The 25,454-nt window shown below is 34.1% G+C and overlaps 1 protein-coding gene across 2 annotated transcripts in view; it reads right to left on the minus strand.

Moving 5' to 3' along the window:
• Positions 1 to 1,111: 1,111 nt before the first annotated feature.
• The window catches only part of CDK17 (cyclin dependent kinase 17), a 109,614-nt gene continuing 85,271 nt past the window's right edge, over positions 1,112 to 25,454 (minus strand). For both annotated transcript variants that reach the window (XM_042992950.1, XM_042992951.1), the window contains exons 6-17: positions 19,902 to 19,958; positions 18,755 to 18,869; positions 17,689 to 17,783; positions 17,388 to 17,450; positions 16,282 to 16,405; positions 11,527 to 11,647; positions 10,832 to 10,929; positions 10,099 to 10,204; positions 7,537 to 7,579; positions 6,440 to 6,530; positions 5,051 to 5,128; positions 1,112 to 4,524 (exon numbers count right to left, since the gene is read on the minus strand). In XM_042992950.1, the coding sequence (XP_042848884.1) occupies positions 4,487 to 4,524; positions 5,051 to 5,128; positions 6,440 to 6,530; positions 7,537 to 7,579; positions 10,099 to 10,204; positions 10,832 to 10,929; positions 11,527 to 11,647; positions 16,282 to 16,405; positions 17,388 to 17,450; positions 17,689 to 17,783; positions 18,755 to 18,869; positions 19,902 to 19,958 (1,029 nt within the window). In that variant the 3' untranslated portion in view covers positions 1,112 to 4,486. The remainder of the gene's footprint in view (positions 4,525 to 5,050; positions 5,129 to 6,439; positions 6,531 to 7,536; positions 7,580 to 10,098; positions 10,205 to 10,831; positions 10,930 to 11,526; positions 11,648 to 16,281; positions 16,406 to 17,387; positions 17,451 to 17,688; positions 17,784 to 18,754; positions 18,870 to 19,901; positions 19,959 to 25,454) is intronic.

A 25,454-nucleotide genomic window follows, 5' to 3' on the forward strand; every position in this document is an offset into this window, starting at 1 on the left:
TACCCACAGAACTTCTGTCAAAGCTGGAGTCATCTTAAACCCTGATACTGTTTTATCAACTAAGTTTATGTGATATTCTAAATCTTTCGGTGTCATTTCAACAATCCTCACAGCATCTTCACTAGGAGTATATTCCATCTCAAGAAATCGCTTCCTTTGTTCATCCACAAGAAGTAACTTCCCATCATTAAAATTTTATCATGAAACTGCAGCAATTCAGTCACATCTTCAGGCTCCATTTCTAGTTCTAGTTGTCTTGCTATTTCCACATCAGCTGCCTCCTCCACTGAAGTTTTGGAATCAGCTTCTGCCAAACTCCTGTTGATATTTTGACCCCTCCCATGAATCACACACATGTTCTTAATGACACCTAGAATGGTGAATCTTTTCCAGAAGGTTTTCCATTTATTTTGGCCAAATCCATCAGAGTCACTATCTATGGCAGCTATAGACTTACAAAATGTATTTTTAAGGAGTAAGACCTGAAAGCCCAAATTACTCCTTGATCCATGGGCTGCAGAACTGATGTTAAGAGGCAAGAAAACAAGATTTACCTTGGCTGTATATCTCCATCAGAGCCCTTGGGTGACCAGGTGCATTTTCAATGAACAAGAATATCTTGAAAAATTTTTTTCTAAACAGGCTTAAAATATTCAGATCATGCTGTAAACAGATATGATGTCATCCAGGCTCTGTTGTTCCACTGACAGAACATAGGGAGAACAGATTTAGCCTAATTCTTAAGGGCCCTATGGTTTTCCGTATGGTCAATGAGCACGGCTTCAACTTAAAGTCATCAGCTGCATTAGTCTCTAATAAGAGAGTCAACCTATCTTTTGAAGCTTTGAAGCCAAGCACTACTACTTGTCCTTTTTAGCCAGGAGAGTCCTAGATGGCATCTTCTTCCAAGAGAAGGCTGCTGTGCCTACATTGAAAATCTGTTTAACACAGCCACCCCCATTAATTACCTTGCTAGTTCTTCTGGATAACTTGCTGCCGCTTCTACATCGGCACCTGCTGCTTCATCTTGCACTTTTACGTTATGGAGACAGCTTCTTTTCTTAAACCTCATGAACCAACCTCCCTTAGCTTCAAATTGTTCTTCTGCAGCTTCTTCACCTTTTTCAGCCTTCACAGAATTGAAGAGAGTTAGGACTTTGTTCTGGATTAAGCTTTGGTTTGAGGGAATGCCGTGGCTGATTTGATCTTCTACCCAGACCAATAAAACTTTCTCCACATCAGCAATAAGGCTGTTTCACTTTCTTATCATTTATGCGTTCACTGGAGTAGCTCTATTAATGTCCTTCAAGAGCTGTTCCTTTGCATTCACAACTTGGCTAACTGGACCAAGAGGCCTAGCTTTCAGCCTATGCTGGCTTTTGACATGCCTTCCTGATTAAGCTTCAATCATTTCAAAGCTTTTGATTTAAACTCAGAAATGTGACTTTTCTTTCACTTGAACACTTAGAGGCCACTGTAGGGTAATTAATTGTCCTAATTTCTGTACTGTTGTGTCTCAGGGAATAGGGAAGCCTGAGGAGAGGGAGAGAGATGGGGGAACAGCCTGTTGGTGGAGCAGTCGGAACACACAACATTTATCATTTATTAAGTTCACTGTCTTACATGGGTGTGATTTGTGACACCCCAAAACAATTACAATGGTAATATCAAGGATCACTAATCGCAAATCACCATAATAAATATAATAATAAAACTTGAAATATTACAAGAATTACCAAATGTAGCACAGAGACATGGAGTGAGCAAGTGCAGTTGGAAAAATGGCGCCCACAGACTTGCTCAATGCAGGGTTTCGACAAACCTTCAATTCATTAAAAAAAACACAGTATCTGCAAAGCGCAATAAAGTGCAGTGCAGTAAAATGAGTTATGCCTACACATTAAAGGTTACGGGGGGCTGTGGGGAGGGGGAAATGGGGTGGTTGTTCTTAATGGGTATAGAATTTCTATTTGGAGAGATGAAAAATTATGGAAAAAGACAGTGTAAATGCTGTACAATACTCTAATCAATGCCACCAAATTGTATACTTACAATGGGTAAAAAAAATGGCAAGATAAAAAAAAAATAGTAAAAACAGAAGCAAAAAAACCCAGCCTCAACCTCATGAATTGTCCCGGGCCCAAACGACAAATTATTATAACATGTTAACAAGTAGTCTTTCAAATATAATAAAGCACCAGATAGAATGGAACGACTTCTACACACCTAGAGTGACATATTCAATGTGTGTTAATAGCATCATTTGGAAGGAAAACAAAAACGCATCCTCTCTTACCTTTAAAACCATGTCAGTTTAAGATGAATCATAAGTGTTCAAGGTTCAAAATCTCTACATTTCAATTCTCTTCATTGCAAAGTTTTCAGGATCTGAATGGTGGTGCTCAAGTATCAAAAAAAAAATACCAAATTCCTTAATAAAATGAAGAAACATCCCTAGGACTTCCTAGGAAGAAGAATTTTATATAACTACTGGATATATTTTTTCATGTTTTATCTGCAAGAATATCAAACTTATGGATAAATATATAAAATTTGCAAAACATTTTTGTAACCTATAAAATGAAAAATGTGACTTTATAATTGAAGGGTGCTATCCTATAAAATTATGGTAGAGATTACTAAATGAACGGCCAGCACAAATATAAATTAAATATCATTACTGACGCAGTGAGACTTCATTCTCTTAAAAATGAAACCCATAAAGGAAAATGATCCCATTCTGCACAGCCTTCTTCCCCCAGAAAGAACGGTGACTCAACAAAACCACATTTTAACAACATGAAGATCTTGTTATTATAAATTTCAAAACAAAATGGAGGAATTTCCACATAATATTTATAACCTTCAAAGTACAATATTAATACATGTCTGTCAGTTAGAAATAACAGCAGTTTGTTAGGCTACAGGGTTTAACATAAAACCAATTTACAAATGTGAAAAGCAGTAGTGGTCCAATATTCACCATTACACATGAATCTGTTTCTTCCAGAAAATTTTTTTTAAAAATTAAAATTTCTGTCTCATGAAATATTAAAATAACACCCAAACATGCCACAATCACTATTCACAAATAAAGTTAAAATGAAATATACAAAAATTCACTTAATACTGTTAAATAACAATAAACTACAAGATTTCCTGAACAGAAATGGTAGGACCCCTGAATGTTTTACAGTGAATATCAGGAAAAAAATTAAGTTATGATTATTTTCATGATATATAAGCCAAAAATTTACATGACCATTTCAAAATATACCAATTAAGATTTGTAGTTTGTAAGATGCACTAAACAAATAGTCCTTAAAAGTTAACACAAATGCTTAAAACACTTACCAACACCAAGGCGTGTTTATGATGTTCAAAGAGATGCATAATTGAAACTGTAATATTTACTATCTCTGATAAACACATTAATACCTACAATGCTTTAAAACAATCCTCAGTTCTCCTTTCTGTCATTTGTATTTATCATGGCTCATTTCAAAGACATATTACAGCTTTTAGCTGATTCCAAGTGAATGTTATTAAAACACACGCATATAGACAGCCCCCAAATGAAATAAATGGCTCCCCCCAAAAGTTATCATCCTTTCTAATAAAAGAACTGTATTTAAAATGAAAACAAGACCTCACATATTTCACTGGACTTGTATGGTTTAGTTTTAACTAAATTAAAGCACAATGTAAAATAGGTAAGTGTATTAGTATACACATATCCAATAATATGCAGTAAATATTTCTAAAATGAGGCAAGGTAAAAATAAATAATTTTGGTGCTTTAAATTACTGGTATCTAATGTGAGATCCCCATGTCAGGTATTCACTTGCTTGAATCAACCTCTGTATCACATGCTTTCCTAAACATGATGTACTCATCAATTTTTTAGCTACTCTATTTGCTGATGTTCAATGAAAGATTATACAGCATGAACTTAGAGTGTTCAAGATGGCTCACTTATTTTACTGTTAAGCAAAGCTAAACTTACATTCCAGGAAACACTGCAGTTTAATTTTAAAAACAAACAATAAATGCAGCAGTAAAACAATTCGTGGGGAGAAACAGATGCATTCACATCTAATAAAGCCACTGCAACTTCTTCAGGCATTTAACTGTTGTGTTAAATAAACAGACAGTAGTTATTTAGCAGCAATGATTCCGCAATAAATAATGCACTGTGTTTCTCAGTCCTGCACAAAAATTGCAGCTACAGTTACATCAATAGCTGTAACCTACTGGCTCTAATGGCAGAGAAGACCTTAAAACCAACTGTACAAAAAAATTGTCACACTGTGACAACAAATATAAAAACAATCTGTAGGTCTGAAATAAAAAGACTCCACTGTGAAGAGGACAGTGTAGACAAACGGAGATTCCAAGTCCACCAAAAGAAATAATTGCCTTCAGATCTGAGTCCTTGATTGATAAGAAAGGCTGGGGGCTGGGCTTGAAACCATGTTATCAGACTTAAAAGAGCATGCTCTGTCTTCTGTTCTTCCCATGTCCTAAAATATAAAGTCATTTTATGAGGCAGTTCAAGGTTCAGTTTTATCCCACATACAGTATTTGGTGACTCTAGGAAGCTAATGTTCCCACCAGCAAAAACTAATCTTCCACGTAAGAGTGATCAGCACTGTCTGAAATGACCCTTTTGTTGATGGGGTCAGTCTACAGCTTCTATGCTTCGAAGTGATGAACCTGATGACTAGGGAAGCATAAGATGTGTCTTCTGCCTCAGGTACCAGGAATGGCGTGTGCAGTGATCAAGCCAGGCCACTTGTAAAAGGTCTTTGTGCCATCTGCAGCTTTCAGGATCCCTGACTTGACTGAGTCAGATTTCTCTCTGAAGAATTACTGAGCTGCCCACATCATACAGAAAAGTGAGTACGTGCAATGCTAAACATACAGTTGTGGAATGCACTGTACATTGGTTTTTACATCAATAATTTTACTGATCAATTTATAAACCAAAAACTTAGTTCCACGCAAAATTTCATGATCGACACGTGAAATGGTTTATGACAAACACACCTGTCTCTGGATAAGAAGAATTTCGAAAACCCGGGTCCTTTTGCAACTGAATCTCTTTCAAACTGAATATTGATACACCTAAAATGCACAGACAAAAACTATCAGGTAAAGATCTGACATTATTAAAACAAATATAATCCAACTATCGACAGAATTGTTTAAAAATGTATACTGATTCAACATGAAACATTTATGCTACATTCACAAGGTTACAGCCTTGCTGAACTATTTTTCCCCTTTGTCCCAATGTTTTGAGTAGAAAACCAACAAAATAATCTCCCCTCAGAACTTTTCCCCCACAATTCTGCTTTGAGTCACACTTCCACTGTATGTTTCTCTTCGAGTATGTACATACAGAGAATATACACTGTCTATTTCTAGGACCTACTGGGGTTGAGGAGACCTAATCAAAAGGCACTACTTGGTTTTTATTCTCTCTGCCTTTATCTGTCTTCTTATGATGGCATGAAGGTATCAGGGCCTCAGACTATCTTCAGATTTTCAGAGAAAAATAAGAAATAGGTTTGTATAACCATAATTGCCTACCTCAAATTGCCAACCATAATTGCCTGATATTAACAATGAAATGTAAATATCATCTTAAAAACACTTGTAATTCTCTTTTCATTTCCAATCTTTCTTTTTCCAATCTCTTTCTCATTTCCAATCTCTGCCAGAGAGGTAGTCTTTCATTAAAAAATATCCAGTAAGCTCTAAGTTAAAAGTCTTAAGGATTCTTGATTCCAAACAGCAAATCTCAGTTCCTAAATATTCTAATTCTCCATTCACCTTACTCAGTTTTAAAGCAAAATGTTGAGGTAATTTTTAAAAAGGATCTTATAAGTAAGATGAAGCAGTCACCTCAGGCATGAGAAATCAGCTCTTTTAGTGACTAACAATATGCTCACCACTGTCACGAGGATAGTAAAGTTAGAGTGACCACAGCAAAGAAAAATCATCTTTATATCTTGAAAATGAAATCTACTTTCACAAGGAAACAATCGTATGTTTTGGTTGTGCTCCATTACTCTTTGCCTGAAATCCATTTTTAGAAACTCTGAATCGAAGAAATCTAGATTGGGCCTAATGACAATGTCTATCATCAGATGGCATTTTCCAATTTAAGTCCAGTAAGATTAATAACCCATGTCTAAGTACTACTGATTTCTTACAAAGCAGTGGCAATGTGCTCAGTGTTAAAAGAAATAAATTAAAACATAGGCAAAGAAGACATACACTTCCCTTCAAGGAATTCTGATGTACTTACAAAAATAGTTAAAATTTTAGGCTTAAAAACCAACAATCTCTTCCCAAACCCCTAATTTACCACCCAGTCTCCTACCCTGGACAAATGAAAATGGGAGATGGGGACTTTAGAATTTCTCTTACTTTCAGGTAAAGTATGTATTCTTGGTCCCAGACTTCGAAAGTACACATGCTTCATGGCCTCTTCTGCTGAAACCCTTTTCTTAGATTCATACTGTGAAAAAGCAAAGAACTGCTTCATTAACTTTTTCTCTAAACATCATGAGGGGAGGTAGATTAGCATGTAGAGCTAATAAGATGATTTAATACAATGACTGTTTTTTAAGAACCAACTTGGATTACATCAGATATACTCTAATGTGAGTACTACTGCGATTATGTAGTAATGACTTTATCTAGTTCCAAATTTCCAAGATGAAGTTAAATCTTCACTTTTATAAAAACTTAGACTTCCCGTATTTTCTTAAGTGATGAAAAATTAAAATACCCGACCTTTGGTGTTACTTTTCCTCATGAACACCAAAGTATCATTGGAAATATGCCCAATACTTTTATGACAGATATTATTAAATTACCTACTGGATACCCATTTCCCTTTGTTCCTTGATGAGATAACCTAAATTTGTCTAAGGTGTCCATGCTTCCAAGTCCAACAGATCAACGTGAACCATGACTATTCTAAGTTTAGGCTAATTATGATAATCTTGCTCCCCAATTCCCACCCTCTCTTACAATTAATGTTCTGGCCAACGAGACTTATGAAGAAGCCTTGCAGGGGTTTCTGGAAAAGCCTTTGCTTTCCAGATACAAGAGGACTATTATGGCTGACACCCTTATCCTCTCTCTTCTTCCTGCTTTGAATAGAAGATATGAATGGTATTTGTAGGTGCAGCAGCCTGTAAGGCAGTAAGTATAAGGAAAAGAAAGAGAACATAAATTACAGACAACATGCCCTTGACATAGTTTTGATGCCAGAAGGTGACAACCTCAGACCATTCTAGGGCACAAGAGACCCAGACACATAAGGTGAAACCATTATTTATTATTATTATTATTATTATTATTATTATTATTATATCTAAGCATATGATTTAAGCATGCCAGATACTACCATAAATAATCTTATTTAATGGTCATGACAGATATTTAAGGGAGGTATTCCTGATCCCATTCTACAGATGCAGAAACTGAGGCTTAACAATTACAAAGATGTAACTTACCTGAAGAAATTTTGTTATCAGCTCGATTCCTTCAGAGTCTAACCTAAAACAACAAAAAAGTGGCAATTTATTCTTTTATCTTAGCTGACAGTAACTTTTCAAATAAAACTATTTTCCAAGTGTTTTAATCTGCAAACATTAAGTGCTCTACAATAACCACTCTTTTTGCTTTCAAAAGACTCAAAAGTGCTACACTTAAGACTTATCTTGCCACTTGTTGAAGAAGAAAATATAAAAAACTAGGTTCCAATTCAAATTTTCCATAATGAAGAACAAATCAGATTACTAAAGTTTTTTTTAAAAAGCACTATTCTGTCTCAAAGTAATCTCTATTATCAGGAAAGCTTAAGTAAAGTGTATCATTTTCATAGTGTTCTACGAAAGGCAAGCTACAACAGCATCATTTTCTTATTATATAGGTGAAAAAAGAAACAAGTGACCCCAAAATGTGTCACTGTGGTTCACAATAAACACAGATGACTCATTCGACATATTTTTACACAACAGTCTACTAAGAACTAGGTACTAGAAGCTACGAAGTTCAATTTATTTTTTTGAGACAGAGTGCGAGGGAGAAAACACCTGTGAATCAGGGAGAGACGGAGAGAGAATCCCAAGCAGGCACCATTCTGTCAGCGTAGAGCCCAATGTGGGACTTGAACTCAAGAATCGTGAGATGGTGACCTGAGCTGAAATCCAGAGTTGGGACGCTGAACCAACTAAGCCACCCAGGCACCCCTATAAAGTTCAACTGCCTTAATAACATCATAAAACTTAATTAAAAATTAGAGCTACACATGTAGAATTTAAGAAACAAAACAGGTGAACATAGGTGAAGAGAAAAAAAACTAAGGGAGGCAAACCCTAAGAGACTCTTAACTATAGAGAACAAACTGAGGGTTGCTGGTGGGGAGGTAGTTGGGGAATGGACCATTAAGGAGGGAACCTGTTGTGATGAGCACTGGGTGTTGTATGTACATGATTAATCACTAAATTCTATGCTTGAAACCAGTATTACCCTATATTTTTACTGGAATTTAAATAAAAACTTAAATAAATCAATAAATGAAAAATAAAAAAAAAATTAGAGCTACAAAACCAATGAAGCCGTCGATAAAGACCGATAATTATAGTGATGATATTCATATAATGAGCAGGAGAGGGTTTGGGGACTATCTTAATGGGATAATCTCTTGATCAGAAACCATAGGTTCTATTCTGCACTGCCTTTCACTGGCAATATATTTTCCCCAAGTGCTCTTAGTGGGTTCCATGGATGCTATGGCCTAGACATTCTCCAGACTCTTCTAATCCTTTGTAGTTTGCCATTCTGACAGATATCCAGAGCTCCTTGGGCACAAACTAGGGGTTAAGGTCATGGAGAACCTGCTTTAAAGAAGAGCTTCAACTTTCTGCACTGGACATTACAATAGAAGCAACGTATAAGTGACAAAAATAGGATTTATGCTACTCAGAAGGAAGAGACACACACAAAAAGCCCCGCACATATTATTCTTCCTAAGAAAGTCTACTTAGAATGTTATTAGTTGCTATAGTAACAATAAGAACATCAATTCACATAAGTACTTTAAAAATATTTTTGGTATCTGAATTTGTTTTTCTACTCTCTCTAGCTTGAGAACAAATGGAATTAGAGCAAGTATGTTATACTGTCAGCAATGAGAATGGCTTTGATTAAAATAGACATTGACCTTATTTGGTACCTGGGTGTACTCTTTGATTTTTCTAAGGAAAGATGAAAAAATATAGTCAAAGGGGTTATTCTCTGCTACATACTGAAAATTTAATAATTCTATAAATAAAAATTTCTGACTGACATTTTAATGGGGGTTTTAAATGGATCTGGGGATAGATCTGAGAAGAAATTTTAATGAAATGGCCAACATTTAGGATATGAGGGGTCATAAAGAGTTTACATTCCTCAAATACAAATTAGGTCATTAACACTGGCCAAATACTGACAGGTCATCTTGTGTCCGAGTCAAGATTTTACTTATAACACTTCCTTAGATTTTTGTAAGTAAATATAGAATAATCCCATACAAAGCAAAACAGAAGTTTCATCCTGGTCTTCATGGTATTGAAAAAGACATTAACCAATGTCTTCTTTCTGAGAAATGAAATAACCTACATAAACTCTAGAATTCTAATACAGTTGCTTTAATATTCATTTTATTTATAGCTCAATTCTGTGATTTACATATCTTGATCTCTGAATTATAAAATTAATCTGACACAAGGGAGGAAGAAATTCAATTAAATTAGATTCTAAAATATTTAAGAACTGTATGTATTATATGTATTTTTTCCTAAACCCATCTGTGGCTAATGCTTCAAGAGAATGGAAAGAATCATGTGGGTTTTCCACCCTTTAACATAAAGAAAAAGAGGAGTGCCTAGGTGGCTCAGTCGGTCTGGATTCTGTGTCTCCCTCTCTCTTTGCCCCTCCCCTACTCAACGCCCGGTCTCTCTCTCTCTCTCTCTCTCTCTCTCTCTAAAATAAACACTAAAAACAAAAGAAAAAAGAAAAAGAAAAAATACCTGGGTGCATGGTTAATGAGAGGCTGTGGTTTGTATTTTGGAAAGTTGTAGTTCTTGAACTCATCATTTGAAGAAACACCCGGCCAAGTTTCCTGAGATGGTGTTCCTGAATTTAAAAAAAAACAGTATTTATAAATATATAAAAATGTATATATACGCAAATATATATAAATAAGGACAAATGAGAAAGTGTCTTAAAGAACACTGTATATTTAGTAGATGATTTGACTATTTCATCTGAAAGCAAAATGACAGAAACAGTAAACACATATGGACCTTTTTTTGGACTATGCAATGATGCCATAAAAATGATGCCACCTAAATGACATCTAACCTACAAATATTTCCTAATAATACGCCAAAGGTCAATTTTCAGTAATATTTTTCTCTGTTCTTCCACAAAATTTTTATTGCAAAGGCAGAACTCAGTAAATGAAAAGAAGTTACCTAGAAGCCTCTATCTTTATAATTATGCTAATTATAATTCTTTTTTTATTTTAATCAGTAGTGGTTTTCTTAAGCTTTTAAGTAACCTCTACACTCATTGTGGGGCTCCAACTCCTTACCTGGATATCAAGGGTCACAAATCCTACACTGAGACAGCCAGGCACCCCAACTAATTATAATTTTTGTAACAGCTATTTGTTAGTCTCAGTACCACATTTTAAAATATGTAGTCTTATCCAGCTAGTCAATTGCAGGTAACAAATTACTGGGAAAATATTTCTATTACCTAGCAGTCGGAAAATTAAGTGCAGTTCATCTTCCACAGTTGATCCTGGAAATAGAGGTCTTCCAGAAGCCATTTCAAAGAAAATGCAACCAACACCCCTTTAAAATATATCATAAAAAAGTGAGCAATCAATCCATTTACATATTAAGAAGCACAATGATCTTTTCCTTAAGATTGCCTTTCTGGAGAATTTTGTATTAGCCTGATGGAAAACCTCCTGCACAGATTTTTTTCAGCTCCAACTGATTTGTTAACATTTATCTTATTTGTCTCAACTTCCATCTTGCTGTATCCATTGCTCCATGACCCTTAAAATGTCCAACTCTCCTCTGCACGTCCCTTGAAGAATAACACTAACAATAGCTAATAGTGATTGAATGCTTATTATGTCTTAGGTAGCAGGTAGCAGAGATAGGGAGAAACAAATGATCAGAGATGGGTTTTTTGTTGTTGTTTTTTTATCTGAGAGACAGATAAAACCATGAGATCATGACCTGAGCCGAAATCAAAGTCAGGTGCTTAACTGACTGAGCCACCCAGGCACCCCTCATGTGTTAGAACTCTTTAATTGTTGCTTATATTGTGGCTCTTTAAAATAATATCCTCTTATAAGTCAGATATCTATCAGTATGCCCTGTACCAATGGCTATATTCTTTCAAAATTATAAATGGCAATAACATGTGCATATATTTACCACATGTCAATCTGTGTTGAGTACTCTGAGGAACCAAGAAGCACATCAGGCGGCCGGTACCACAGTGTGACGACTTCATTTGAGTAGGTCTTTGTGGGAACTGACTTGGCTCTGGCTAGCCCTTCACAGGGAAAAGAAAACAATTAAGAAATGGCTGTAACAGATTCCCCAGCCCATAGCCTCACCATGACTCCAGTCACAAGGATGTCCAAGATAGCTGCTACTCTGTAGTTTCTTGAAATTTAACAAAATCAGTTTTAAGAATTTTTCTTGAGTGTGAATAGTCTTGGGTCGGCAAATCCTTTTGTAATTAATAACAATTCCACAATCAGAGCCTATGCTTGCTTTTATGAATGTGAAGGCATCTGATAATCTGATGGGTTAATCTAAACTTAAGATACTTTTCTTCTATGAATCATGATGCCAAAATTATTTCCAAGCTGAACTCAAAATTAATGCAAAACAGGTCAATGACACAGAGATAAACAGTTTTACCTTTTAGGCTTTTGTTACTTTTTTAAACCCAAGTCCAATTTTCATTTGCTGTACCAACCTTCGTTTTCTTGGAATAAATTACACTGCTGTTGTGTACCTTAAGTTATATATAAGGACAGTTTTAAGTAAGATAGACCACGCTGCCTTTGGATATTATTAATTAATGTATTAGATTATTAACTAATGTAAATGTCATTCCTTTCCAATTTAAAGTGGAATTCACTGATTATTGAGAAACAAAGGCAAGAGTTCACAACTTTATCCCTTGAGCCACTGGCATGAGAGTTGTTTTTACTTCTCTAAGCCTCCAAATTCTAATAACTTTAAGAAGCAACTTTAAAAGATAGCTGAAGAAATATAAACTCATTCTAACATATAGTTTATTTCAAATAACTCATTTATGTATGACTTTATATATTCGATTAAAACATTAAATAAGAAAAATGGAATTCAAACAAAAGGAATTCAACACTTTAGTAAACTAGATAAAGTCACTCAAATAAAAGTAGAAATTTTAATAATTAGGCAGCACTCATACTATTTTTGTTTAGTACAACAGCTAAAGGGTGTAATTGGAACAATGTTGACACTATCTTATTTAATTACCAGTCTTATTCTACCAATCCAGCTTTGTAAAGTAAGTTCAACAAATAATTTTCCTACCAACTTTGTAATTAGCAAGATGGGGGCAACTTTCTAATTTCCCTTCCTGATATTCATAGTGGGTTATTTAGGGGCCAAGGACAGGGCTACAAGTTTGTTTATTCTATATCCTGTATGTATAGCATCAAAGCAACTGCAAGTTATAGTTTCCTCAATACCTTACTCTCCTGCTCCTGAGAGAATTCTGAACTGGGGTGCTTGTTCAAATAGTCTCCTGGTTCACAATTAGAATTTCAGTAGTGGCATGAAATGAAATCATCTCTTCCAAACCAAGTTAACTGTGATATGATATAATTATACAAGCCATTTTCTATTACTAATGAAATGTTTGTCTGTATTAGTACTTTCTACACCTGAATTTCATCCATCACAGGAAAAGGGATAGAATTTTCATAGAGATCACAAACAATTTACAAAAAAATACTCGGGGCGCCTGGGTGGCTCAGTCAGCTAAGCATCTGACTTTGGCTCAGGTCATGATGTCGCCATTCCTGAGTTCAAGCCCTGTGTCAGGCTCTGTGCTGACAGCTCAGAGCCTGGAGCCTGTTTCAGATTCTGTGTCTCCTTTTCGTTCTCTGCCCCTCCTCCACTCACACTCTGCCTCTCTCTCAAAAATAATAAACATTAAATAAATTAAAAAAACAAAAACAAAACAATACTCAAAGTTGTATGACCCTCCCTCACTTGCAGTCCTGAAGTATATTTACTGCTTGACCAACAAAAAATAAGTAACTAAAAGCAGAGACAAAATTGACTGTACTACCTCATGGAATAATCAGAATTTCTTACTGACCCGTGAAAAGATATAATTTACTTGGTCTGCTTTGTTAGAAGCAAAATTTAAAGCACTCTCCCCAAAAAGTAAGTTTTTGATGGCCTTTGTCATTTTTTTTTTTTTTTTTGCATTTATAATAGCCAAGCAGGGTTTCTCTATCACTGCTATTCATTTTGGGATTAAGGAACAAGGAGCAGTAAATGCGCTTTGGCCAAAAAAAGAATGAAAGAGAGAGAAAATAACAATTATAAGGAAAGCAACAACAAAACTGTGCCCGAGACTATATAATCTATGTGAGCATATACGAATAATTTGTAATTTCTTATTTAAACACATGTGACCTACCCATTTCCTTTTTAAGGAAGTAAAAACAAATACCAATCTACTTTCAAACAAACAACAAAGTGTTAAATGAGTAAAAGCATAGGAATTTCCTGAACAAACTCACCACTTAGTGAATTTTTAATCTTTTGTTAACAAAGCAATACTTGAGAGACTTAAAATTGTCAAATTTAATGCAATACTCCAAAAGTAAAACTACTATCTATAATCACTTATGAAAAATGATAAATGCTAATTATGAAAACTGCACTGGCTTTTTATTACTTTTTTTTTTAATTTTTTTAATGTTTATTTATTTTTGAGAGAGAGACAGAGCACAAGCAGGGGAGGGGCAGAGAGAGAGGGACAAGGAATCTGAAGCAGACTCCAGGCTCTGAGCTGTCAGCACAGAGCCTCACATGGGGCTCGAACTCACAAACTGTGAGATCATGACCTGAGCTGAAGTCAGATGCCTAACTGAGCCACCCCTGCGCCCTTGCACTGGATTTTTAAAACCAAATTCTATTAGAGTACTGAAACTCTCAAAATGTAGAATATTAAAAAAAAAAAATCAAAAATCAAAAAAAGAAAGCTACTATACAGTTTCTCTAATATAACAAAGTTTACTTCCTAGAAGCATAAAGCGTATGTAATTTCATTAAAACTGATTAGCTAAACAGAGAGAGATAAACAGCTATTATTTAAGCAATAATTAGTTAATAAGCAGATAAATAAGTACAAAGTCATGGTGACAGGCATATTAAAGAACCCTTTTTCAGAAGTGGCATTTAAACTCTTTAGTCTCAGGACTCTTTTTATTATAATTCAAAATTATTGAAGACCCAAAGAGCTTTTATTTATATAGATTATATTTATTGGTATTTGCCATGTTAGAAAAACTGAGAAAATTTAAAACGTATTCATTTAAAAACACCATTCATTAGATATTAAACATGAATTTTTATGAAAAAGATCTTTTTCTACAGGAAAATAAAAATTAGTACAAATGGCCTTGTTTTATATTTTTGTAGTCTATTTTAAACTTTTTAAATGTTTATTTTTGAGACAGAATGAGAGTAGGGAAGAGGCAGAGAGAGAGGGAGAGACAGAATCTAAAGCAGGCTCCAGGCTCTGAGCTGTCAGCACAGAACCTGACGCTGGCCTTGAACCCATGAGCCGTGAGATCATGACCTGAGCCGAAGTTGGATGTTTAACCAACTGAGCCACCCACGAGCCCCTGTAGTCTATTTTAAAAGACTCTTAGATGCTCACATCTGCTTTTATATTCAATCTGTTGTGATATGTTGCTTTGTTTGAAGTATATGAAGACAACCAGATCTCACACAGAAATGAAGTTGAAAAGAGGAAGAACATTTAAATAGCCTTTCTGAAAACTGCATATTCTTCGATACTGAATCAGATTTAGTTTCTTAAAGATTAGATGGTAAATGATATCATATTAGTAAACTTCTCATACTCTTGTTACATTAAAATTCATTGGTCTGTCTTCCACTATAAGTGGATCTTTTTACCCAGGCATGATTCTATAATATCGTGTAAGTACTAGTCATCTGGAATATATTGATTCCCTAAGTTATACAGATATTCCAAATATTTACATATTTCTTTAGCATATCAAAAAATATTTCTTAATGTCACCACTGATCTCATCAGCAATAAAGACTTTAAGTATCAGAAAAATATCAAGCTCAATGTGGCAGGTCCAAATTTCCAACATCTAATTTTTGCTTTAAAACTCAAACCTTCCCATTGGCAAGAAATACGATAGGCTCACTTCATTTCAAAGAAAACACCTGCCAAATATATAAGTCTGAGCGCCCATACTTTGTCAGTCATTTTTCTCAAGTAAAAATGGTGTTCCTTGAAAAAAAGGGTTAGTTCAGTTTGCATTCAAATAGTCACACAAGCACTATTCCTTGAGATACAGTATTTCCACATACAACAAACATGTTTTATGTATACTTCTCATTTCATCACATAAAATACTACAAAGACATGTAAAGTTGGAGATTTAATAAAGTTAATAAATTTTACTGCTTCATCAAACACCTTTTTATATAGAATTGACACTTTTCTCCTACAAGCGTATACTGGTGAAGAACACAATGACTAGTAAGTACAATCAGGTGCCACTGCCTTGATTTAAACGAAGGCATTAGCAGCTCTACTCCTTACTGCTTTTAGATTATCACTGCAAATACTGACACAGTGGAAAAGGCAAGTAACAATATGATTTTGATGACGGATACTTTTGGAGATGCCCTGGAAGGGTCTCAGGATGGGTCCACACCTGAGAACCCAGGCCTTTTAGCATTCGTGAACATAACTCACCCACCTAAGTTTTGTCAAATATCTTATTCCGTGGGCTACAGAGAAAATTTCCAAACTCACATAAAAGCAATCACACAGTGTCAACAGTTGTTCTTATAAATTTAACCACCTAGATAGAACTATTTATAAATATCTCATATATTCCATACCAAAATCTGCTAGCTTTAATTCTCCTTTTTCATTAATGAGTAGGTTCTGTGGTTTCAAGTCTCGGTGCAATACCTTTCTTCTGTGGCAATATGCCAAACCACGTAGAATTTGGTACAAAAACAGCTACAGAAACAAATAAACAGAAATTAGTCTTACAAATAATAAGATATACTTTGGTAAGCATGCTATGGTAAACAAAAAACAGGCTTAGAATAGTCAAAGAAAAAAAACGCATCCTTAAGTACAAAGCCTTTCCTTATGTAGTTTTCTGAATTTTATAATTTATTATTTTATTTGAAGCATCTATTTTCCAGTCTGACAATTTCTATGAAAATAAATATTAAAAATAAAGTGGAATGAAGCTTTGTCCCCATAGTAATTGTCCATGTTATAGAAAATGATTTAAAATAAAAAATATATATAAAATATATCCTCATAAGCTTACAGGCCTACTAAGCCTTATTGGTTGATTATGATATTCTGGCAAAACAACTAACCAACCTCTACCCATCCACCAAAAATACCTGATCTGGGACAGTGTCTTTAAAATAAGGCAATGGAATTGGTGGTTGCATAAAAATTCTGAGGTGTCAGAGAGAATGGTGCTGCATAGCCCTGGCAAATTACGTGCTATAAAAATAACCTAAACCAGCTTCTATCACCCACCCTCTGGGTACTTTACTTTCTGCACCTCCTACTCAGCCTTCAAAATCTGCTATGATTCAGAAAAGGGAATTAGCACAGTAGAGCTCTGAATGATTGTCTGAAAAAAGCAATTCCTAGATTTTGGTGGAAAAAAGGATGTGGAACACAGAAGGTCTTCAGTTCTCTGGAGTTGACAAAGAAGAGTCTCAAGTTCAGAGGATCTAAGAATATACCCTTGGTTTACTTGTAGGTAGAAAACACAGCATTAGAACATCAAGAATAAGTCAATGCAGGAGGGGAAAAACAGCCCAAAGAAATTCCAAGCAGCAGTCTCCACACACTACATATTTATGTTTTGAAAACTCTAAAATTATGATTTCTATATATTCCTGTTACTTTCTATGTTTGGAAAATCGAAGGGCTATTTAAACAAAACTTAAAATGACACACTAAAGCATACCTTTACATTGTGCATACTCATGATGTTTCCACAGTCATCCATGTACTGTTTTAGATCTTTATCCTAAAAAAATATAGTGCTTTACTATGTGACACATACTTCCCAGAAGGCATGAATGATTTACTTAATAGTATTTAATTTTTAAAAGTGTTTTTTTTTTGAGTAAAGATATTGAATGTACAACACATAATTTAATTAAATACTGATAATTAAACAATAATGCCCTGGAGCTGTTAAAACACTCAATTTCCTATGTTTTATTACAGCAAAAGTAAATACTGAATTTTTGTTAAATGCTTACCAGATATTCAAATACCAGAGTCAAAGATTTATCTGTGTGAACAATGTCATGTAAGGTTACTATATTTGCATGTTTTAGATCCTTTAATAGTGAAACTGGAAAACAGAAAAGAAAGTCAATTATTCAGTCTGCAGTAGCCAGACTATAAAAACCTGAAGTATAAACACATGAACTGATTGAGTTTAAGATTCTCTTAAGTGTAAAACAATAATTCACCAAGAGGACCTGTAGTACAAATTTTAATAGAACTCAGTTTTTTCTTTTCTTTTATGGTTTTGAGTGTGATATTTTTAATATTTAAAATTGTCCTCCATATTACAATAATATTCTCCATAACTGTTTTTTTCTCAAATACTAACTTACTGAGACTTCTAAGATCTAGATATAGTTGAAGGTACCAGTTGTTTTCCTTCCAAATTGCTAATCGGTTTCCTCAAGCCATTTTCTGGATTATTTTTTTAAAGATACAGAACTTTTTTTACTTTTTTTTCTTTGAATGTTTATTTATTGAGAGAGAGAGAGCGTGAGAGCAAGACCATGCACACGAGCAGGGGAGGGGCAGAGAGAATCCCAAGCAGGCTCCATGCTGTCAGTGCAGAGCCCAACGCAGGGTTCGACCTCACAAACCATGAGATCGTGACCCGAGCTGAAACCAAGAGTTGGAAGCTTAACCGACCCACCCAGGCCCCCCTAGATAATTAACCTTTTTTAAAAAAATGGTATCATACTATTTACATTCGGTATATACTAATTTATAGTTGCTTTTTCCCATAGATAATATAAAACATTTCCCAATGTCAAATATTTACCTATGACCATAATTTTTAATGACTTCACAGTATTTCACTATAAGCTATACAATAATATAATTATGTTAAATAATTTGCCTTTATTAAATATCAGCTTTTTTAAGGTCTAAATATATCTCCCAGTCATCTACTATTTCTATATCTGAGCTCTTTTTACTTATAAAAAATGAACTCTTAGTATGCAGCTTTGGCTTTAAACCTATATAAATTCTATGTAAACTCCCTTATACATTTTGTTCACAAAGATCAAATTTTACCTTCTCTTATAGCTGTGCAGGGTGCACCTTCTTCATGTTCCAACCGGATCTCTTTTAACGCCACCAAATTCTCTGTCAATTTACTTCTTCCTTTATATACTGTTGCATATGTACCCTATAAAATATATTTTGGAAAGACATCAAAATATCATAAGAGTCTATCTATAGAATCTATGCAATAAAGAGACCTAATTAAATTCCTAATTTGTAAGCGTATGTTAAAGTCCATTTTGTAGGGAAAACTCTACAATGATTAGTATTGGTTGTTTTTTTATAGCTAAGAGGACTTTCACTACTATCTGCAGAGCCTCCATATTCTTATAACCCTATGGAGTGCCTCAAAATATGAAAACATACAGACAATATTTAATTTACTTTTTGTACTTTGTATAGATTAACAACTGGATCAGTAGCTTCAGAATCCAAGGCACTCTATGTGTAATGGTATGTGGACTGGAGGCAATTAACAGCATATTAACTGAAAACTGAAAATGTACTAACACATTGTTAAATTAGAAAAATTTTATTGGTTCTCAGACTTACCAGAATTTTTATACATTCACTCTCCCTTAAAGAACAAATATATTCTATGGATTTCTTCTATCATAGCCCTCAAACTCTCTTAAGGCTTCCTGATTAGCTAATTCCATTATTTCTGGCTTGCCCTTTCTCACCCTGGGAGGAAGACCACTTCAAACTTAGTCAACACTAGTACCAAATTCAAGAAAATCAAAGTCTTATTAGCCCCAAATTTCCTTAACCTTCAATGACATGTGTCTTCATCTTTAGAGATAATATTTTGATTCTTCGCAGGTCTGAACTCCTGCAATTTTCCCACATCACAGTACAGACAGCAGACTGCTAACAAATAGATGCCTATTTTGTTACCAAGAGAGCACAACATCTTATGCTGCAATAAAAAATTACAAGCTATAAAAAATACTCATTTCCTTTCAAACTGATGGCATAATTTCAAGAATGGAAGGTTTTTTTCCTTCTAACATTCTGTTGCCTTTTCGGTACAACATATAATCTTTTAGACATCGGTGCTTACATCTTTTTTTTCAAGGTTGGTAAAAACTGTGGACTAATTGTGGAGTTTAGATAATGAACATGTCTTATATTTTTGAGATAAGTATGTACTTACCTCTCCAAGTTTTTCCAATTTGATATAGGTTTCCATTTTTCCAAACCCAATTTCTGACTGAAAGCAAACAATTATAAATTTAGTATTCCTGAAATTTCAATTCATTTCTTCCTAAGTATCTTTTTTAAATGTTATTCTTTTTTTTGAGGTGCACTTTATTTTTATTTCTATTTTTTAAGGTAAGCTCCACACCTAACTTGGGGCTTCAACTCATGACCCCAAGATCAAGGGTCACATGCTCTACCACTGAAACAACCAGGCGCCCCCTTCCTCAATTTCTGAAACTTTCCTTCTTTAAAGAGTGTCTTAAAATAGAAAAATCTGACTATAAGTAAATTGTTGAACATCTGTCAAGTTTTAAAATATACCCGATGTTGGAATATTCAAAGGTTCAAAAACATCAAAGTTCACAATTAAAACTGCCAAGCCATCTTTTTATATAGATGGTTAACATTCTGCTGTGAAAAGTTTTGTTTTATTTTAAGACCCTGAGATTTTAAGATACCACAGGCATTTTAAGATACTAAGATTTTTATAAAAGACAACTACATGATTTTTTTTAAACAAAATTGCAAAGTAAGTAATTTTCTGACACATTTTCATTCATCAATCTTCAAGTTCCCTAGGAAGGCCTGCAAACAACAAAATTCTATTTGTTTCAGGTTTTCTAACCAAATGTAATGAAAAAGGCAAACTGCAAGTCACACTCCGTCATAGATCAGGAAACTAATCCAGAAGCAGTAAGTCTAAATCTGACACCCTGCACTCCATCAAAAGTCTTTAAAAGTGAGTTCTTTTAAACCATTGCTTTTAAACCCTGAACTTGTTTGCCTCACTTTTGTACGGAGTCAATAAATGAGGTAGATGGAATACACCCAAATATGTAAAGGAAACTAAATATTTAAAAACTAAAAACAAAACAAAACAAAAGATTTAAGAAAAAAGGAAAAATTTACAGAGATGAAAACTTAGGGATTGACAGAGCAAAAACAGAAAAAGTTAACAAGAGAGAATAAAAATTTTCTTAAAATTGCTTTCTAGTACCCCTTCTAGTTAGTGAAAAAGGCAATAATCTAAAGGTTTGCTTCTCACCTAGAATGGTGTTAATGCCCTTAAATGAGTAGCCAGTGAAAGGAAATATTTAGTCCAATTCTGGAGGTTCAAATATGCAATTTCTCCAGAGGTGCTGAATAAAGCAAAAATGATACTTGATGGTCTGACTTAACCTCACTTACCATTCTGAACAGTAGGGGTAAACTGCCCAAAGCTGAACGGCCAAAAATAGCAAGAGGTCCCTCAAAGAGATTTTTATCTTTTTAAAAAATTTTATTGTTTTTAAAACAATAAACATTAACACTGTTTTTGTCCTTTTGTTATGATTTATATAAAGTTAAAAGACTAGAAAAACTTTATGTCCAAAGTACTTAATTCAATTTTGCTAAACTAATTAAAACTTTGGTCACAGGTGGTATTAATGGATGACTGCAAAACTTCTTTTTGCACTCTTTAAGACTTTTTATGTGGTATTTTCAAAAAATGTTATTTAAAAAATGAGATTCTGGAACCATCATACACCATCCATGCCTGTATTGTCTTGCATATGACTCAGAGATATTAAGTCCTTGCTTCCTATTATCAATAACTTGCAGAATAAAACAGTAAAACTGTAACACTTTCTGAATACAAATACAGTTTTTAGCTTTAATAGGGAGAATGTGGCAAAGAGCCCACTACCTGGTACATGTGAACCTGATCCTGAATACTCTTTTAGCATATGTTATGTTTTATTTATAGCCTATTTAAGATATGATCTTAACACCTCTGAAAAAATGCTAACTGCCAGTGTCACATAAACTATGGTGGAATGTATTTATTTTCTTACACCTATCTCTAGAATTCATTAAACTCACAAATAGGAACTACTGCACTTTTGCCATGAATTTTAAGTCTTGTGTCATATCTTTAATGAAGGGGAAAAAACCATATTGATGATAAATGGAAAACAGCAAAAACAAAACAATGAATGTCTCTGAGAAAAATAAAAATACCATCTATAATAATGAGAACCACAAAGAAAAATATGACTGCAAGACAGAAACTTTTTCTTATTAGGAGTTGGGAAATTTTTTTATTCATTCTTTTATATTAAAATACTAGCATTCTCTAAAAACATCAGATATACTTTGGTCCAATGGTCCAGTGGCTATGACAAAAATGTGGACATTTGCTTTAAAAAGTATATAAGTGGACTACAAATTCAAGACTATAAAAATGAAAATGTTACTGAGATTATTATATCCTATAAAGTATATAAGAAATAAACTAAGAGATGATCAAATATTAATAAAAGCAAAGTCATTTGTCAGAGAATGACATTCAGTGAGATCATTAACATATGCTGAAAGTCTACTTTTTAAAAAGGAGGTAAATACTAGACTATAATTATGCTATGAAGTTGAATTTAAATTTGAATAATCAATCTATAAGATAAAGAGCATTACTGAATTTCATCATGCAGGCTGGCAGAGAATTCAGACAAAAGGCACAGTTATACTAGTGAATTATATGCCGGAGTAAAGTGTTTTTACCTCATTGCCCATTTTAATAATTTCCAACCCAGGCTTTACTAATTACATTTAAATATTAGTTACTGAATCTTTAAATGGAATTTTTAGAAAATTTTGCTTGCATTTTTATCTGCTGAACATGACAAGATTAACAATAGATATAATGACTAGCTTGTTGACATGCTCTCCTACAGAAATTATTCAGAGGACAAAGGACAAAGCTCATTTATTCAACATTTACCAAGTACAATGCTAGGTACTGGGGATATAGTGAAGACGACAGAAATTATTCCTGCTTTCATGAGTTCACAATCTAGACTGAGTTCCATCATTAGATTATTTTCCAAGTTTTGTAAAGAAAAAAAAAAATAGCTAAAGAAATGGAACAGTAAGTTTCATATTTTAATAACATATAAAAACCTCCTTAATTCTACTTTCCAAACAAATAAAGATATTTTTTTCTGTTACTTCATTGTTTCAAGGGAATACCTGGCTTTTTGGCAGCCCCAAATTCCTGTTCAGATGACTCTTAGCATAAGCACATGAAAAACTTTTTTAAATCCAAGATGAACTATAAGTTGCAAAAGCCTTCCTATAATTCACTGTAACCTGGAAGTGGTATTTGAGCATTATGGGAAATTTCTGGATTACTCTGGGTCTGCCAACATAATCACTGTATCACAGTTGTAAAGATGTCTTTTTTTCTTCAGTTTCAATTTTTAATTTAAATTTAGTTAACTAATATTGATTTCAGGTGTAGAATTCAGTGACTCATCACTTACATATAACACCTAGTACTCATTACAAGTGCTGTCCTTAAGATGTCTTAACATGCTAGCAATATAGTCTGAACTTAAAAACAAGTGAAGTATATGCAAAAGTTTTATAGATGTCATCCTAAAAGTGAACATATATATAAGAAACACTAGGGACAAAGGGAGACTTTTTCAAACACCCATTTCCTTCCTTGTCACAATTACGGAGTTGATGTTACTGATAGAAATATGGGGGGGAGAAAAGGGATTGAGAACCTCTATTCTATTTGGTAGTTTTCTTACAAAAATTGCTGTTACCATCAGTATGGATAGTATCTTAATTGTGTACATAATATGCCAATGGTAAGTTAAATTTTGAGTGGATTTTGAACCTAACTTTCACACTCCATAATATATTTATTATTTCTGAGAGACATCAGGACTTGATACCCTATTTCCTCACCTATTATTAGAAATAAAAAAGAAAGGACTATATAAGCTACATATTGCTAAAGCCATGAATGAGGAATCCGACTCATTGTTAGGAACAAGCAGATTCTGTAAATGTGTAAAACCTACAATTTCAATATAATGAGGCAAATTTTCATATACAGACTTTCAATCTACTAAAACTGCACATAACAGTCTCACAAATTTCCACTGGGCATGCCATCATTCTAAGTACATCAATGCTCTAATGCATCATGACTATTGGTATATGGGATTTCCACTAATCTAATGTTTAACAAAATGTTGAGTTAGAACATCCATTTCTAATCAACCATAAATGAGTATTAAGTAACACTTCACCAATCCAATAACCAATACCCTTAATATGAGATATGACAACTAAATGTAATGTGGTGTCCTAGATAGGAAATGGGGACAAAGAAAGGACATTAGCTGAAAACTGGGGAAATATGAAAAAAGTGTGGAGTTAATAGTAATGTACCAAATGTTGGTTTCCTTGGTTGTGACAAACACACTACAGTAATGTAAAATGTTAATAATAGTGGTAACTAGGTATGTGGTATATGGGAACTCTTTAGATTACCTTTTAAATTTTTCTATAAGTCTAAAACCACTCTAAAATAAAAATAGAAAGAATGCAGTTAAGAGAGGGAGACTGAATATATGCGTGTATAGAGATGATAATTTTATTTTTTTGAGAGAGAGAGAGGACGAGCAGTGGGGAGGGCAGGGAGAGAGAGATAGAGAGGGAGGGAGGGAGGGAGAGGGAGGTAGAGAGAGAGACAAAGAGAGAAAGAGAGAGAGAGAGAGAGAGAGAGAGAGAGAGAGAGAGATTGATTGAGAAAAAATATCAAGCAGACTCCATGCTCCACACAGAGCCCGACACAGGGCTCAATCTCACAACCCTTGGGATCATGACCTGAGCCAAAATCAATAGTCATATATATGCTCAACCAAGTGAGCCACCCAGGGGCCTCAGCAATTACAAATATTCTAAAGCATCCCAAGCAGATGGGATAGGAAGGAAAACTCCTCTATATTAAAAGAAGGAAAGAATAGAATGAGTAGAGGTGTAGACAGATTTGCACACTTGTTATTCAAAAAATGAGGAGGTTTCTGATAAACAGCTTCTCTCTTCTTTGAAATCATCTGCGTAGAGTGACAGGGGAAGAGTAAACCAGAGAAAGGCAGTATAGAGCAGCCAAGCAATACTGAGGGTTCATTTGAGACTGATGATCATGAATTTAAAGAAAACCAATTAGCCCTATTGTATGTCTTTCTTCAGAAATGAATTGTGATTTGCTCCTTAATTCCTACTCAAACAAGGGTTTATATTATTTTTACTACTCTATTTGTTATACATTGCTATTGAATATGAGAAAAGTTTTATACTTTTAGAAAGACAAGGTTAAAATTTTATATTTTATCTTGAAAATATATTTTTTAACGAGTATATTATCCATGGAAACATGAGCTCTAACACATGTGAAGAATAGCTTCTTTTCCCATCTCCTTTCCATCCATTCCCTAACCCTTCCCTTTCATACATAAACCTAGGGTACTGAAGAATAATTTTCTAATATACTTCAAAAGAAATCATGCTTTAGCAAAGTAGATGAATAATGAAAAGGCTGCATTAGTAGAAACCAAATAGAGCTGGCATGATTTACTGAAATCTATAAGCCATTTTAGATCAAAAACCAAGGAAGATGAGTAGGAACACTCAACCATAATAAAAATTCCATCACTTAACATTCATT

This window comes from Panthera tigris, chromosome B4 (genome assembly GCF_018350195.1).
Source record: "Panthera tigris isolate Pti1 chromosome B4, P.tigris_Pti1_mat1.1, whole genome shotgun sequence".
Taxonomy (NCBI): Eukaryota; Metazoa; Chordata; class Mammalia; order Carnivora; family Felidae; genus Panthera; species Panthera tigris.